General features: G+C 44.4%; 2 protein-coding genes across 12 annotated transcripts in view; one reads left to right on the forward strand and one right to left on the reverse strand.

Moving 5' to 3' along the window:
* DCAF5 (DDB1 and CUL4 associated factor 5) overlaps positions 1-571 on the reverse strand; it is a 70,120-nt gene extending 69,549 nt beyond the window's left edge. Inside the window, exon 1 of the mRNA XM_041459800.1 lies at positions 1-571. Coding sequence (XP_041315734.1) covers positions 1-571 — 571 coding nt within the window.
* The window catches only part of EXD2 (exonuclease 3'-5' domain containing 2), a 27,973-nt gene continuing 11,644 nt past the window's right edge, over positions 536-16,864 (forward strand). For 2 of the 11 annotated variants that reach the window (XM_041459815.1, XM_041459816.1), the window contains exons 1-7: positions 8,809-8,937; positions 10,201-10,606; positions 11,517-11,773; positions 12,805-12,931; positions 13,677-14,002; positions 16,331-16,437; positions 16,681-16,816. In XM_041459815.1, the coding sequence (XP_041315749.1) occupies positions 10,268-10,606; positions 11,517-11,773; positions 12,805-12,931; positions 13,677-14,002; positions 16,331-16,437; positions 16,681-16,816 (1,292 nt within the window). In that variant the 5' untranslated portion in view covers positions 8,809-8,937; positions 10,201-10,267. The other 9 variants (XM_041459810.1, XM_041459812.1, XM_041459811.1 and 6 more) reach the window with 9 other exon arrangements.

Raw genomic sequence — 16,864 nt, forward strand, 5'->3', positions numbered from 1 at the left:
CTGAGACCAGCCACTGGCCTCCATTGTTGGAGAATTCAATGGCATTGACACAGCCGAAGTGGCCCAGGAGGTCCTTCTTGTAGAGGTTCCTGCAGCCCCGCAGGCGTCTTCGTTGGAAGTCTTGGGTGAGCAGGGGGTCCCCCTCCAAGCCCCGCTGGGACAGGAACCCCACCACCGACCGCATGCTGCCCCCCCGGCTGCCTCTCCTCCTCATGCTGCCGCCTGCGCCGCTCCCCGCCGCTCCTTCCCCCGCCGCCGCCTCCCCTCCCCCGCTTCCCCCCTTGTTATGGTTATGATGATTTTTCTTTAGCCAGCCATGGCAGAGAGGTGTTAGACACTCCGCCGCTTCCTGATCCCGCTGGCTCCTCCCCGCTTCCCTCAGCAGCTGATCCTCAGCTGCAGCCCGCGCCTCCCGGCCCGGCTCTAGCGTGGCGCCGCCGACGGTTAACTCGCTGCTGGAGCGGCGCGGGGGGACAGGCACACTCGCCCCTGCGGGGACGGTAACGTTCGCCACTCCGGGGACCGACGGACGCGTTCGCCACTCCAAAGACTTCCTGGGGCAAGGACACATTCGCCGCTGCGGGAACTTGCAGGGGGCCGGACACGCTCGCCGCTCCGGGGACCTTTTGGGGGAAGGATACGGTCGCCACTCGGAGGACCTGCCGGGGAACGGGTACGCCCGTGACTCGGAGGAGCCGCGGGAGGACGCGTCCCGCCACCGCTCAGCCGGCCCGGCTGAGTGGCCTGTGCCGCCTGCAGCCCCGCGGCCGGCGGGGAGGCGGCGGCGGGCGGGCAGGTGCTCCCGCGGAGCGGTGAGTGGGAAGGGAGCGCTCCGGAGCCGCGGCCGGCCCGCCTTGAGGCAACGGGCGACGCACCGGAGGGAAGATGAGGGGAAAAACAGCCCAAGTGCGAGGGCGTTTTGCAGTGGGGCTTGTCCTCTGTAAATGCTGAGTGATTTCTACGGGAATTCAAAGCATTATGGCTTTAGAATTTAGTTTGGGTTTGTTTGTTTTTTGGGTTTTTTTTTTTGTTATTGTTGTGGTTGTTTTCTCTATGATAGTTTTTATGGGTTTCATAGCTTCCTCTCTCCTGCTCCTTCCCGAGTAACACTGAAAACAGGAGGGTTGCTCCATCACAAGTGAGCCACTAGACCCCTTTCTACAGCCCTTGGAAGACTGCTCAAAGTACAAATGAATTTTCTTCTCTTACCCTGCAGTGTCAACTAAACTCCAAAACATTGCTGGATAACCAGGTGGAAGTGACCTGTGTTGTCTTTCACTGTTTAACAATACCCCAACCTTTACCTTACTGGAATATGAATATCTTTTCTCTTTCTCATCAGGCAACAGGAGTGCCATTCAAAGGGTGATGTCCCTGAGGTGCTGCAGAGACCCCCAGTCCCACCTTGCAGCTGACTGCATGCTGCCTGTGCACAAAATGAGCAGCTTGAAACTTTCAGGTCTGTATTTCCTCATGGCACCAGTACCTAGGGAAGATACAGTTTTCAGAAGGTGAGAGGAATTAGCCTGACCATCCTGGCCATCTTTGTGTAGCACGGCATCTGCTGGGAATTAGGAGGCTTGAAACTTTAAAATAAGCTGGGGAGGAAAACCCTTCCTGACACAAACTGTGCTGTGGCCAGATGACTGAGTATTCCGGTGGCAGTTTTCCATAGAAATAGAAATTATTTAATTATAAGAAGTCAGTTAAGTACTTTGGGTTTCTTCTTGGTTAAGATTATAGGAAGAGCACCAAATCCTGCATAGACCAAGCTTTTTATTTGACAACACTATAGCCTTAATTTTAACATATAACAAAAGTAAATAAAAACTTTCTCTTCTAATTGGGAATAAAAAAAGAATGTAAAAAGTTACATTAACATCGTTAACATTTGCAATTAACAATGCTTCACAACTGAAGTGAAAACAAAGCAATTAATCTCTTCTCATCTGAACTGTACATAAGGATGTTTTCTAGTTAGAGTTGTTGATGGCCAACTACTGCAATGTAACATATCTAGTTACCCCCAATATAGAGAGGCAATGACTCTGTCCATCATGGTTTGTGTTTATTATCTTAGCTTCAGACACAGGTAAGCTTCAGACATTGCTATAAAATCATATTTTATATCTTTGTTGTTTGCATGCCATGACATTCTGCACCATTACAATTATATCAGAAACTGTTGCTCACTCAGCAAGATTTCACTTTTTCCCCTTTCCAAAGGTTGAATACCTTTGAGTACCTTTTGTTTCTGTACTGAAATAATTATGCAATATAATAAATCTCCAGTGTTTTTTCTTCACATTCTGGATCCAGTCTCTAGGAAAGCTGTGTACTTAAATGGTTTTGCATAGAAATAAAACTATTTCCTAATCCCCCAGTTCCAGGATTTTTCAGAAATATTTAACTGAGTTTGTTTTTGTTTTGTTGGGGTTTTTCTGCTTGTTTTTGTGGTGTTTTTAAAATCACATTTCTAAGCAGTCAGAATTTAAAAGAAAAATAATAGCAGACTGTCAATCTGTTCTGTTCAATGACATGACCATATAGGTTAAAAAACAGTACTGGTAAGCATTCTTTTCACTCTCTTGATTCCTTTCTTCCAACTAATTTTGAGTATAACACCTAAGGAAGTTACCATAGCCTGTACAGGTAATATCTTCCTGGAAAATGACCAGTGTCTATGTTAATAAAGCCAGAGTGCTGTTACCTCTCCAAAGCACATGCACTCTTGTCCTGAGTCATACTGAAGTAGCATCAGTGAAGCATCTTTGTCTCCTTTAATGGGAACATTCTGCAGCTTGCAATGGAATCGATGTACTGGCAGTAGTTAGTCAAACAGATCAAACTTCATCAGGTTGCTGTTCTGGGGGTGCTGTACCGAGACTGGTTGTCACAGACCAGATTGGATCGAGCCTGGCCAGACTCAAAGGGCACAGGCAGCCAGAGTCTGTCTGCACACACTGCTTGAGCTGCCTAATTCTGTAGCAGGTTCACAGTCTCCTCCATGTCTCAAAAGCAGCATGAAATCAAGCACAACAAATGTTTTAGCTGGAATTTCAACAAGTAGGCAACAGAGTGGAGGAGTTAAGTGGAAAGGAAATGGGAGATAATGAACAGGGGGGTGACTTGTTGTAGATGCCCTTGGAAATGAAGGTAAGTAAATAATGTTTGATGCAATACAGAAGAGGGAACTAGGAGAATCCTTAAAATAGAGAAGCAATGTGGTTAGAGTAATGATCTATGTAAACAACCTTGGGTTGCAGTTTCAGAGTTCTTAATTCCAAGGTTGTGCAGAGCTCAGTCTCTCAGCAGTACTAAATTGATCTGGATGAGATATGGCCATGGTGTCACATTACTCTCATATTAGCTTCTGTCCATGCTACGGATTTTTTGTTCTGCCTCTGGAAGGACTGACAATAACTGATTGGGGTTTACTGTCTACTGGTACAAAGTTATCCCTTCAACATTTTTGTGAACAAATTTGAATTGGGAGAATCAGTTAAATTGCATTAGTTGTATCCATTTGATGGCTGTGGTCATTAATGTGATCATTAATAGGAGGCCTACAGTCAGCTTTGCTCGGTTGTCAGACTTTGGCATTTCCATTGGTCAATGGCTGTTGTGTTAGGAGCTGTGTTGATTAATACTGGAGAGAGGTATTAGGGCAGTCTTTATATATCAGCAAGAGAACAAGGGTCTTAGCTGCAAGGATGTTTTGGAGGGCAGTTTTGGAGCTGCCACATGGAAGTGTATACCCTAGGTGCTAGAATCTACAAAGACATTTCAGTCAGACCTGACGGTTGACAAACAAGCTTGAGTGGCAGATAAACTGGTGATGCTATCCACAGATACTCACAAAGAAGATAATAAGAGGGCTTTCAGGGAAGAGTTCTAGCTCTGCTGAGCTCTAATTTCCTGCTAGTCATTCACAGAAGAGAGAAGACTCTGTTTTGAGTTTGGACAGGGGGAGGTATCTCATCTGAAATACAAATAAATTAATATCTCTCTGCAGATGATTTATGGATCTGCTCCTTTCCCGAGTGCTAATTCAGAGATAATGTAGGAGGGTAACAGAAGACCAAGGATACAGTTCTCTGAGAGTCTGTCAAACACTAGGAAGTCTTAAATAGGTAAAAAGTATTTAAGTGAAGCATGATTGATTGTGTCAGGCGAGAAAGGATGACATTTAAACACTCTTTTTGAGGTAATGTTGAACCTTTGATTGGCTTTGGTTAATCCAGAGTGGAAACTGAGAAGTTTGGACACTGGTAGTTGGATGTCTATGGAGTGAGTCAGAGAGAGTGAATGTGTAATTAGGAAAGTGGAGCTGAGTCAAGGCTTTTATTAATTTGTTTATTTATACCAATATTTTTTATTTTTGAGGGGCAATAGAAAGAAAGGGGAAACCAAGAAGACTACATAATATTTTGGCCATATCATTTTTTAAAAAATAATTTTGCTTGTGTAATTTATTCCCTCTAGTGAAAATTTGGTGGCTGCTGGGCTTTTCTTCTTTTGCTTACTTTAATGGACCAGAAAGGTAGGAAAACCAAGGATTTTTTTTCTCAAATGTCTCCCCTTGGGGCTTGCTGTTCTGCTATGTAGGTTTAACATGCAGATAAGCCAATCTAATGATTTGTGGCCACTGAAAGGTGGCTCTGTGTTCTGTCCCTTTCTTTGTGCTGATGCTGCTACTTACTGGACCTGCTTGTCTGCCATGTGTTTATTGGCTCATGGAAATGTCCCAAGGAATGCCAAAATCAGCACAAGCTAGTCTGGAGTGCCCAGCTGGGAGATGAGTTTTGGAGATGGGGGATGCCATATTCTTAGCAGCCATAAACAGTGAGGCTGACTCAGAGTGCCTTCTGGACTGAACTACCGGGGTAAGCTAAGCAGCTCTCCAAGAAATGGAATTGTGAAATTCATCTCTATTTCTATATAAGCAATGAAAAGAGTTGGCAATTAAGGAAGAAATACATTGATGATGATTGATGTTAATACAACTCATCCTCATGGGATTATCTGGCATTTTACACCTCTGAGTTTTTTTCAGATTCTTTGCAAAACCTGCAAACTCTGTCAGATCCCTTCACTGAGCTACCACTGACTCATCTTTTGGCTTAAGATGCAGTTTCACTGAGATCTGGCTGTATGATGAGTTAGTACCAGGAGTTAAACCAGAAGAAAACCCAGTTTTTTGCTGTGCTAGCTTTCTGCTCACTTAATTCCTTGAATCAAGCAGGCACCAGTATTTTCAGAATTGAGACTGAAGAAGAATGCAGACAGGGAGAAGGAGGAAGCAAAATTGCCTTTTCAACAGAAGCTAAACCTTCCATCCACCTTGTTGCAGTGTGAGACTCCATCTTTAGGATGGGGCTTCAGTTGATTGAAACTGCTCTCATTCTGACTTCTTGAGGAAAGAAACTCTACTGCCTTCCTGGTATCAACCCTGTTGAAACAAACCCTGCTCAAAATGGCTTGTTTGCATATGTAGTCACGGTGTTACCAGCACCGACAGAAGGAAGATAAATCACATTAGGACTTGAAATGTGACTTTTGCTTTTTTCTGTAGCTTGGGATGGGGCCCCAAAGAGAGTGTTATTAATGAGCTAGTGGGGACTACATGCAGCTCTCTGCTCATTGTCTGCTACCAGCAATTTAAGTCTTCACTGGAGCCTCTCTCCTTTGATATTCCACAATCATTGATTTTCCTTTGAACACTGACTCATTTACCCTAGTCTTCTCCCTCCTAAAGGATGAGCTAATGTCATTATAAAAATAATTCTTTTTTCTGTGATCAGCAGAACAAGTGAAGCCTGGTTTCCTATGGATTTGTCCTGATGTGGTACTGCTGTGTGGATTCTCATATGTATACTAAGCAGTGTCTGCACATGCTTACCATTTTATCAGTGACAGCTTTATCAGGACCTGTTTCGTCCATTTGGCTTTGCATTTCACTTGTTACCTTTGTACAAATCTAGATGGAATTTAGCAATGGTTTAAACATGCTTTTTTGGCAAGGAAAGCAGGGGAAGTAATGGGACCCAGAGGCAGAAACACCAACATAGAGTAATTTCATAAGCCTTCTTTCCTTGGGAAATCAGGCTAAAAATTAGTCTTTTGACAGAGACCTCTGCAGAGATCTCATGTCAGGCTACAGACACAGAAAGGTAAATGTTGCTATTTACCATGCTTCCAGTTACCTGCTCTAACAGGTTTCTTATAAGTAAGGCTAAGCCAGCAGTTGGTGTTTACTCACTTGGTTATCTTCTCATCTTCAGCAATGTCCCTATCAGGTTTTGGGAACTTGTGGTTTGTTTGGTTTTGGTTTGGCTTTTTCATTTTGTTTTGTTTTTTGGAGTGTTTGTTGTTTTTTGTTGTTGTTTTTTGTTGTTGTTTTTTGTTGTTGTTTTTTGTTGTTGTTTTTTGTTGTTGTTTTTTGTTGTTGTTTTTTGTTGTTTTTTGTTGTTGTTGTTTTTTGCCAGAATGCATTCATGCATAAGTTGCTTTCATTTATTTTTAATTTAATCCTTATACTTGAATAAATGGCTAGGTAGGTATAAGACAAGCTGTTAAAGAGACTTGTGGCTTACAGGACTCTGTAATTTCAGTGATGCCATGAAAAATAAAGGTTTTAAATGCAAGCAGGGATAAAATCCTCTTACTTGGTAAAAAGCTAGCATCTTCTCTGTGAGATTTTCACTGTGAAGTAAATATTGGGGTATTTTATTGCATTTTTCTCTATGGTAACTTTACACTTCTATTACTTTAGAAACTAAAATAAACAATTCATTTGCAGATTTGTTCAGTATTTTGTGGTTATCTTGAGCTCTGACAGAGTTCTCTTAACGATGCCTTGCCTACCTTACAGTAGGGCAGCTGGATCCTGGAGCCCAGCTGCATCATCTTCTTGGTTCTTTTTCCAACCACTTGGGCCTTGAAATGTCTGTTGTGTCCCCAGGTGTTACCTTTTGTCCTTGAACTAGTTTACATGATCAGTTCCATGGTTTTCTGACCCTGTCATTACAGATATGTGGGTGCTGGAGCAAGGAAGCAGGGAATGAGCAGTCAGTCACAGCTACAACAGGAAACGTGGGACTATCCAACCAAGTGGCAACCCAGATTTATGCTAGATTCCAATGACCATACAAAACAAAGCACTATACCTTGAGGCATATGTGTGAAGGGAAGAGAGAGGGAAAGAAACAGGCAGAACATGTCCATCTGACTGTGGGAACTCAGAAACCCTCCAGGTTTCTCCCCTGAGCATGCACATGATGCACCTTTCCTCTGAGCACAAGTCATGTGAGAAACTTCAGAGCAGTGCTAGCTCCTGCTTGGAGACCTGCAATTCAGCTGGTCAGCTGTGTCTGGTGCCTCGGAGCACAGGGGATGGATGGAGAAGCTGGGGCCAGGCTGTGACTGAAATGAAGATGCAGACCTTGCCTCTAGAGGAGAAGGAAGCAGAGACAAGGTGTGAGTTACTGCAGTGAGATTGCAATGCTTCGTAACTCAGTGAATTAATATAAAAATGGATAAAAGTCTCGTCACTGTACAGCAAGACTGAGAGGCTTTGCAGAAACACTTATGATATAGAAGCTGTAGCTATAAGGTATAAAGCATTTGTACATTCAAAATACATATGCAAGTCAATGGAAAACAACTCTGATCCTACCCTAGCACCGGTGACCCCTGATATGGCCTCACCATGCTGGCATAGATCAGGTCATTAGAACAACTAGCTGCTTAACCATTAATAACCTTGTAATCTTATTTCTGATAAGGAGAGGGCCTTATTTGCTCAAAAAAAGTGTTCTAGAAATCACCTGTTTTCCTTGTGAGCTATCAAGATGTCTGTACCTCATTCATGAGTTAAGAAAAAAAGAAGGGGGAAAATAAAGATGAGTTACAGACCGAAAAAAATACTGCTTCTATGGAAGATTTTTGCCAGTGCCATCCATTAGCCTCTTTGTTAGACTCTTTGGACAATGTGTCTGCTAAATACCACATCTCTGCTAGGGAGATCCTCCTACCCTGATGACTACAAGTGGCAAAGATAAAACAAAACAAAATTAGATGCTGTCAAATTGTTAAATAGATTTAACACAGTATTTTCTGGGGGTTCAGTCTCTACTTCAAATAGATGCAGCTAGGTGGAGAGCTAACAGCACAAAATCTTGGAGATACTGGGAATTGCAAAGGAATTTGAAGAAATTGGGTGCTCAGATCCTCTCATTTGCAATAGAGTTTGGGCTGGAAATTCGTTTGATTTTTAACACTGATGACCTCACACCTTGATGATGCTCTGGGTACAGCAGCTGCCTGCATACTCACTGTCCAGGTTTTGTGGTGTCACTCTTCTAACATTCGTATTTCTCCCCACACACAGGGGAACAATCTCTTGTTATGATTGACGTGTTCCTCTGTTAATTTCTTAACACTCTCCACTTGATGAGTTCCCTCTGTTTTCTTCCAGTTTGCCACTTTGTAGGTGGCTGCGATTTGCTGTTTATTTTCCCGGCTGCCTTTGTTCTTTACTTCCCGTTCTGTCTGGTCTCTCCTGCCCTAGGGGCTCCCCGGTGCTCCGCGTGTGGGTGACTTCACGCCCGCTGCGGCTCGCTCCTCAAGCCCTCCCTAGTCGCAGACAACAAACCGCACTTTTCACTCCAAAAATCTCCTTTAAAAAGAGCTAGCTCATCAGTATTCTTGACAGCATTTTGCCCCGGCTGAAGGCACGTTGGAGCTCGCCCAGCGACACAGCCGCCCCGCCACTAGCTGCCGTACAACATGGCGGCGCCCATCGCCCACTCGCACCGCCGGCACAGAGGAAGCGTCCGCCACTCTAAGGCTCCCGGTGTGTGTGGCGACTGCCCCGCGGGGCGTTCCTGCAGCCGGACGCAGCCGTTCCCCGGGACGCAGGCAGCGGGCGGATCGGTGGGCGCCCGGCGGGGCCGCGGGCGGGCGGCGGGGCCGGGCGCGGGGGAGAGGCTGCTGCGCGCATCCCGGAGAGGCCGCGGCTGCGGCTGCAGGCGGGCCGGTGCGCGGGCCGGTGCTCCCGCGGCCTCCCGCATGCTCGCTCCCGGCGTTCGGGCCTCTTCCCAGGGTAGACAATCGCGACCGAACCGAAAGCGGGCAGCGCGTTGCCCCTGCTGCCCAGCGGAGCCGCGGACGCCCCCGCCAGCCCCCATCCCGGCGGTCCTGGCAGCGTCCCGGAGGAGCGCTCGGCTGGGATCCATCCCGGGCCCGCCCCCGGGCCTTGGCGCGCCGCTGCCGCCGGGGCTGAGCCGGGCCGGCGTGTCTTACCGGGGCTTCTGCTGCCCCGGCGGGGGATCCGCACAGGGATCACAGGCACGCCCGGTTCCCAGAGCGGTGGTGGCTGTTGGACCGAGGGAGAGGCCGTCGCTGCGGGCGGGCTCGTTCGCGCTCAGTTTACAGGGTGGCAGCGAAGGACCTGTTGCTTCGGGGGTGCTCAGGCAGGTGCCCCGGCTGTGCTCGGGGTGTTGGGAGCGGCTGTGCAGCATCCATGCTGGAGTAACATCGACACACGAACTTCTCCTTGTGGGGAAGTGTGCGCAAGGACAGCCCTTTAGAAACAACGCGGTGGGTTGGGATGGAGGAGCAGGATTGATTTCAGTTTATTGAAGGGGTACTCAGCTTCTGTATGAGAGAGGGACAGCTATGTTAAAAATAAGATGCTGCTGTTCTAGGACTTTCCAGTGCCTGAAGGGCCATTTGACCCTAGTATGGATGTGAATGTAATGGACAAATAAATGCCTGTTGTTTACTAATGCGTGAACAGACATGCTTATTCTGCAGCATTTTCATTTTGGCCTTGTTTAGGTTGATCTAGTTACAAACTGAACTAAAAGGTGTTGATAATAACTGTGACTAGTTTCTTTTTGGAATCGCAGAGTTTGTGGAAGCACCGAGTTGCACCAGTTTAACTGGATGGCTTCCCTTTAAGGTTTTCAGTGGTGTGATCAACAGCAGCATTCAGTCTGCTCTTCCTGCCCAATCCATCACTGCAGCTGTCTGTACCCAGGCCCCCAGTCTGTCAAAGTGGGACCCGGACCTTTTTTCTGTCAGGATTACAAGTTATGGCTAGAACCTTGTTATGATAGCATTGCATGTATTTAATATCTCTAAACACATTTTATTAAGTTGTCTTTAATTTCTTCCTCTTATTTTTCTCCACAGGCCATGATGAAATCCCACAGTGCCGTTTTGAGAGGATGAGGTGAAGGGGGAGAAAGGGCAATAAAAAATGGCCAAGCAAACAGCTGTGACGATTACTTTGGCGACCCTGCTGGGTGTTGCATTGGGGGGCCTGGTTTTGTGGAAAGCGACCCAGCATCGGAAAGGAAAAACACGCTGTCGTAGTCAGCAAGAGGAAGCAGCAGTAAAGTCAGGAGATGAGAAACTCATTAAGGCAGAGGATAAGAAGGTGCTTTCCTTCTTCGGATCTCCCACCTTCTTCTGGATAGAGAGGACCCTTGGTGCAAACATAGTGATAGTTTCAGAGCAGGAGGAGTGGGATCATGTTGAACCATTGCTGAAGAAGGAGCTGGAGAAGTGGCCGGTTCTTGGAATTGATTGTGAGTGGGTGAGTGATCAAGAAGCGCCTCTCCTTCCTTTAGATTGCAAATTGCATGGGGAAATAATTGAGGGTGGAGCAATTTGTTGCTTAAACAGATACCAGGGGTTGACTATTGAAACTGTGATTGTCTGTCATGATGGCAGTGAAGCAGATGCTAATTTTGATTCCTCTTTCGTTTAAATATGCTAGGTTTTTAATTCACTAGATGTATTTGTTTACTGAGTTTCTGTGATAAATCGACTTTACTAAATATAGCAACAGTTGTATGGCTAAATATAGCACTATGTGTTTCGTGTAATATCTCTTTAAAGGTGATTTACTAGAAGTAGCTTGGGCTTACACTATTTTAAATCCAGCTACATTTAAGAAACAATATCTTAAGAATGTTAAGTCCAAAAAGGAGGATAATGCTAATACATAGATAAAATTCACTGGGACAATGAGAAAACAAAGTGTTCCTCTTCTGCTTGTACATTTGCATGCGTGATATCTCAAACAGGGTTAAAGTAATTTATAAAGCCTGGCTTTGCCATTGTTTTGACTGGAAATTTATTCACCCCACAGTATAAGCCACAGCTAAACAATATATTTGCCATACCCATTTATATAGTGGCTGGCTTTGTGTTGATGTGGATTCAAAAATGTTCTGATTTCTTCCACCAGCTCAGCTATGAAGGGGAAGGGTGAAAGGGGGAAAGATTGTCATGTGGGAATGGGGCAAGAAGTCGCTTGGGCACAGTAATACTGTGAAAAAGACCACGTAATTTGCCGTGAATTTTTAGAGACTTGTAACAATACTTGACCATGTAAACTGATAAGTATTTCTTGCTTTCAGTGGCCTTTTTTGCAATTTGCTTCAGGTCCAGTATTACTAATAATACAGTAACCTGGACTCTCATTTTTTACTTCATTACAGGTATCTATGGAGGGAAAAGCAAATCCTGTGTCCCTGTTACAGATGGCTTCTTCCAGTGGCCTCTGCATTCTTGTTCGGTTGCCCAGGCTTGTTGCCAGTGGCCAGACTCTTCCAAAGACCCTGGTGGACATCATGGCAGATAGTGCTGTGTTCAAAGTTGGTGTAGGATGCTGGGAAGATGCTTGCAAATTGCTTCATGATTATGGTCTTCCAGTCAAAGGGAGCATGGATCTTCGGTATTTAGCCATGAGACAGCGGTAGGTCCTTTTGAGGCATCATTTGAGTTGGAAATATATCTTAGGTGATTTGCATAAGCTGAATGCTATCACTCTGGTATGTCTGGAATTCTTAGGGTGGCTTTAGAAAATGGGCATTGATAGCTGCAGCCCAGGAGCATGTCATGCTTCTATTCTGTGATCTTAATGGAAATGAAATCTTAATGAGGATTTCGTTTGCTAATTGTGTCCGTTAGTCTTCTCTCACAGACTGATACCTTTGTGGACTTCTCTGTGTACCATGCTTCAGCTTTTAAGAAGTCCAGGCACAGTGATGTAATGCAGTAAGAATGAACACTGTGTCAGCAGATGTTTGAATACACTGCCAAGAAGTGTGAGTTAAGTGTGCACAGGACATGCAAGTGGAACTGTTGCATTTCAAGATTTCTTGAAAAATTGCTAAATAAACCAGTTCCAATTTTCTCTTTTAATAACAATTCTTCTATGGAAAGGTTACACTTGTGATGCCATTTTCTTATCTTTCACTCTTCCTGAAACAAGATGTTTTACTTGCAAATATTCTCATGTACAATTTTATGTGTGCCTGGGTGCGGTGTTAGGGATCTGGGCTGTGCATTTGCTGACCTATTGGTGCCTTTTTAGCACTGAGGATGGACTTCTTGTCTCTAGTGGCCAGGATTGTTCTGAGTCATTCCTGGTTCTTGGGCTTCTCATGAATCCCTCGGACAAGTAGTCCATCACTGTATGATGGACCTCTTTAGTTCAGAAGGGAGTAGTTCAGAGCCAAACACTTCAGCCTTAAATGTTACTAACTCCCAGCCTCGTCTGCTTTGCATATTGCAGACACGAGATAATTACTAAATCTAGAAGGGACATTTTAGTAGAGGGGAGGAGAGGGCCTGTAAAGCTGACAGGCAAACAGCTGCGTGCTGTTAGAGTCATGCATCATGTGCATTGTGTTCTCGCGGGTTCAGGCTGTATGAGGCCATCTGAATTTGCATGAGTGTATAGTTTCATTTTTAATATATTTGTTTCACTTTGTTGAATTGAAGGAAGGATCTACTTCACAACTGCCTTAGCCTTAAGTCTTTAGCTGAAAAAGTCCTGAACTTCCCGCTTGACAAATCTCCTCATGTGCGTTGCAGCAACTGGGAAGCAGAAGAACTGACACAAGATCAGGTGTGTTCTCCACTTCAACTTACTGCTTTGGGAGGAAGAGTAACATTCTTCATTGCAAAAGAGGCTTTACTATAGGGAGATCTGAGCCTTTTCAAATTATACCTCAAAATCTTATGTGTGACAGGACCTAAAGTTAATTTCAGTTAAAAGTTAAAGTTAATTTAATGTCCCTCCTTTTCCTTGAAGATGATTTTCTGCTATTCTCCTTGGATTCTTTACCCTTGTTTTGTTTTAGTCCTGAAAGATCTATGAGGCAAGATCCCTTGAAGAAGTGTTTCCAAAACCTCTCCTTTTTATTATTTTCTTCAGTCTGTAGTAGTCAGTGCAATATTAGAGAGACACTAGAAATCTTGTTCATCTTCTTTAGAGCACTGAGTTTCTTTAGTCACACTGCACATGCCTGCAGAAGCAATGACCAGCAGAGGGAGTGACAGGACAAAAAAACCCCATGCTGAATACTCTTAGCCAGTGGCCAAAACGGAACTTTTTATGAGGGAGGGATTGGTGGAATATGAGGATGTCTGACCTAAATATATTTTCAGTCCCTTGCAGTTCCTGGGGGCACTACACCAAGGTAGTGGAATGTGGTGTTGTTATCAAAGTGCCACTCAACTGGCAAAAGTTCATGTGAACTTCAAAAGGAAATGAATCCAGCTTCTGGTTTTACTGTACCATGTGCTAAAGACTGATAATGTTGGGAGTATTTGCTGTTTGTCAGTATCTTAATTTCTGTGCTTTTCTGCAGGTTCTCTATGCTGCTAGGGATGCCCAGGTCTCAGTGGCTCTGTTCTTCCATTTGCTGGGATTTACCAGCCTCCCTGCTACATCTGAAGGTGAAAACTCTGTCACTGCTTGGGAGAAAGCACGGGGTAAATGCCAGGGCTTGGTGGATATCCCATTTAGAGGAAGAAAGAGTGGCAGCACAGGAGAGGAGAAGAGTGGAGAGGGGCGTTCCCCTCAGAAAACAAAGAATCGGAAATCTTGGGTGAATGGCCAGCCCTCTGGCAATCAGCAAATGAGAGATCCACGGAGGCAGAAGCGAAAGCCTCTGGGTGTGGGATATTCTGCAAGGTGAGTATATGAGCACATCTTACTCTTTGCATTTCATGTGGAAAGCCCTGAGTGTTGCCTCATGCTCTAGTCATTAAACAGAGTAGCTCACATGAGCTCAGAAAGGGAACACAGGACCTAACAGTAATGGGGGTCAGATCCTATTTCTGTTTTCTCATTTTCCTCTAGGCAGTATTGAAAGCAGTGGCAGCACTTAGATCTCTACTTAGATCATGAGCAAGTTGAGGTGTTGTCTTTTAAGTTTTACCCTTCCTTCCCCTGTGGAAGCATTAGCCAGAGAGCAGAGTCCTAGCAGGAGGCAGTTGGCTTTCCAGGTGTAATTCTTGGCTGTCCAGGGTGTCCTGAGCAGGGCTAAGAGTTGGACTCAATGGTCCTGGAAGGGTCCCTTCCAACTTGGCATGTTCTATGATTCTGCTGCTCAAACAGCTGTGCCCTGTCTTCTCCAAGTAAAAGGGGCAACTGCACAGAGCTTGTCCTTTCATCAGGATCTGCCTCATGGACTGTTGTTTTTCCTTTGCTGTCCCATGTCACCACGGCCACAGAGATGGCAGGGCTGAAAGCTGAGATTAGCAGGGGTAAGACATGTTATGTGAGGTGCCAGAGGGCACAGGAAGGAACAGCCTGTGGTAGCAGCAAAGCAGTGCCCTTCTTTGTTGGCCAGGGGGTGAGAGGAAAGAATAGTGCTGCTTTAGCCTTGCAGAGGCAGCTATTGCTGGATTCAGGATTACCATCCTTGCAGGCGATTTTTTTGAGTGAATCCTAAATTCTTATGAGCTTTTGCTAGCAAGAGTTCAGTTGTTTTTAAATGGAATACAAGTTTGAAAAGTTGCTTTAGGCTCAGTGCAATGGAAGGTGTGGGATATCTGTATGTTTGCTTTTGTTAGGATACAATCTAATAAAATTTGTCATTGGACATAACTAAAATTACATGTAAATATAATTGGGAAAGAAATAAATTTTTATATTTGTTTTCTTCTTTTTAGGTTTATTGGATTGGCAATGGAGAAATTTTAGTGTAGTGAATAGTATTGATTTCATTAGCAGTGATTAACACTATTATGTTTTACAGAGCAAGTCCCTCATATTTCTTTTTAATTTTTTTGGAGGCTGTGTAATACAAAACAGGAGGACTGCATCTCATGGGAGTATTAAAATTGAAACAAAATTACATTCCAAGATAAATTAAGATCTCCCCATATTTGTTTATTTATTTTTTGTTTTTAACTGTGCTTGACTTCATGACAGATCCGTAGACTCACTGCTTTTTACAGTATTTACTGCAGTGTGGCTCTGGTCTGTGGTAACACTGGGTGTGGTTTCAAAAGTTCTTTTTCACTTTTCCTTTCTGTTTAAGTCTGTTTAGTTTTAATGTTTATTCATTTAGAGTTGGGAAGTACTGAAATTATCATGGTGGCTGAGTTGAACTGTGGATGCTCAGTGGAAGGAGATAGCCTATGAATCAACCTTTTTAGCTGAGAACTAATTTGTACAATCTCACTGCAGAGAGGAAAGGAAACTTTCCTGCAGTGTATTGTGCCATGTGTGGCCAGCTCCTCCCACGTCCTCTCTGAGCCCAGCCTGCTCCACGCTTCAATTTTGTTTGAAGGAGGTTGGCAGAGTAAAGAAATGTTTTCTGCAAAACAGAGCCCTTCCACACACTGCCAAAAACTGCCAGAGACTGCTCACACAGGACTTCTTGTCACTGCCAAACGTTGGGACCTGTGTTTGAGGGTGTCAGCTCAGCTTTGTTGTTCTCCTGAACTCATCTGTTCAAGTTCCCAGTGCTGAACTCATGTGTTTAAGTTCCCAGTGGAGGAGTGGTTTTGGACCATTTCTCTTGGGTGAATAAAGTAATTGATATTCACACTAAATTTTAGAAAAGTTTTCATAAAAATCATTAAAATCCAGGCTTAGGCAGCTAATTCTTGAAACTACCTTGCTGTAAGTTGATGCTGTCTTTGAGCTTACTCTTAGCTCATCATCCTTTGTGACTTCAATTCTCTTTTGTTTTCTATTTCTTTTTTTTTTTAATGCTGTCTTCAGTGATGGCATCTCTTGAAAACTGGGATTCAAGAGTTACAATTCTGTTGACAGCAGGAGAGCAAAGATACCTTAGAGTTAGTTGGTGAACCCTGGATAAATTTTCAGATACGTTGTTACCCTAAGCAGCAGACTGTGGAGACTCAGCAGCCCCAAGTTTGTGTTTAGGGGTACTCCTGTGATTCGGAGGAAGCTGCCTGGACTGCAGTGTGGCACACAGGGCTATAGAAAGCTCTGGGTTTTTTTGCATGCTATTGTAGCTGCTGTAATACTGGCCTTGTTTCATAGAAAATCTCCACTGTATGACAACTGCTTCCTGCATGCACCAGATGGACAGCCACTGTGCACTTGTGATCGCAAGAAGGCTCAGTGGTATTTGGACAAGGGGATTGGAGGTAGGCATACCAGTTTTCCTGTTGGTATCCCTCTCTCTCCCCTCTCTCCTCTCTGTCTCCTCTCTCTCTCCTCTCTGTCTCCTCTCTCTCCTCTTCCTAACGGAGCATGATTTTTTTGGTATCCTTTCTTATTGGAAGTACTGTTGGGGATTCACTAGGATGACTCTTACATTGTAGCATTGTTATTTTAGCTCTCCAATACAATTTGTCTGGAATATTTTCTCTTTGCCTTTATCCTTTTAGAGCTAGTTAGCACAGACCCTTTTGTTGTGAAGCTGCGTTTTGAGCCTTCAGGACGTCCTGAGTCCCAAGTTGATTATTATCTGACAGTCAAAGAAAACCTCTGTGTTGTATGTGGCAAGCGAGAATCCTATATCCGGTGAGTTGTTTAGTGGGTAGGAGAAAAATGCATCTTCTAAAACAGGGC

Source organism: Pyrgilauda ruficollis, unplaced genomic scaffold, assembly GCF_017590135.1.
Source record: "Pyrgilauda ruficollis isolate IOZ18807 unplaced genomic scaffold, ASM1759013v1 scaffold14, whole genome shotgun sequence".
In the NCBI taxonomy this organism is placed as follows: Eukaryota; Metazoa; Chordata; class Aves; order Passeriformes; family Passeridae; genus Pyrgilauda; species Pyrgilauda ruficollis.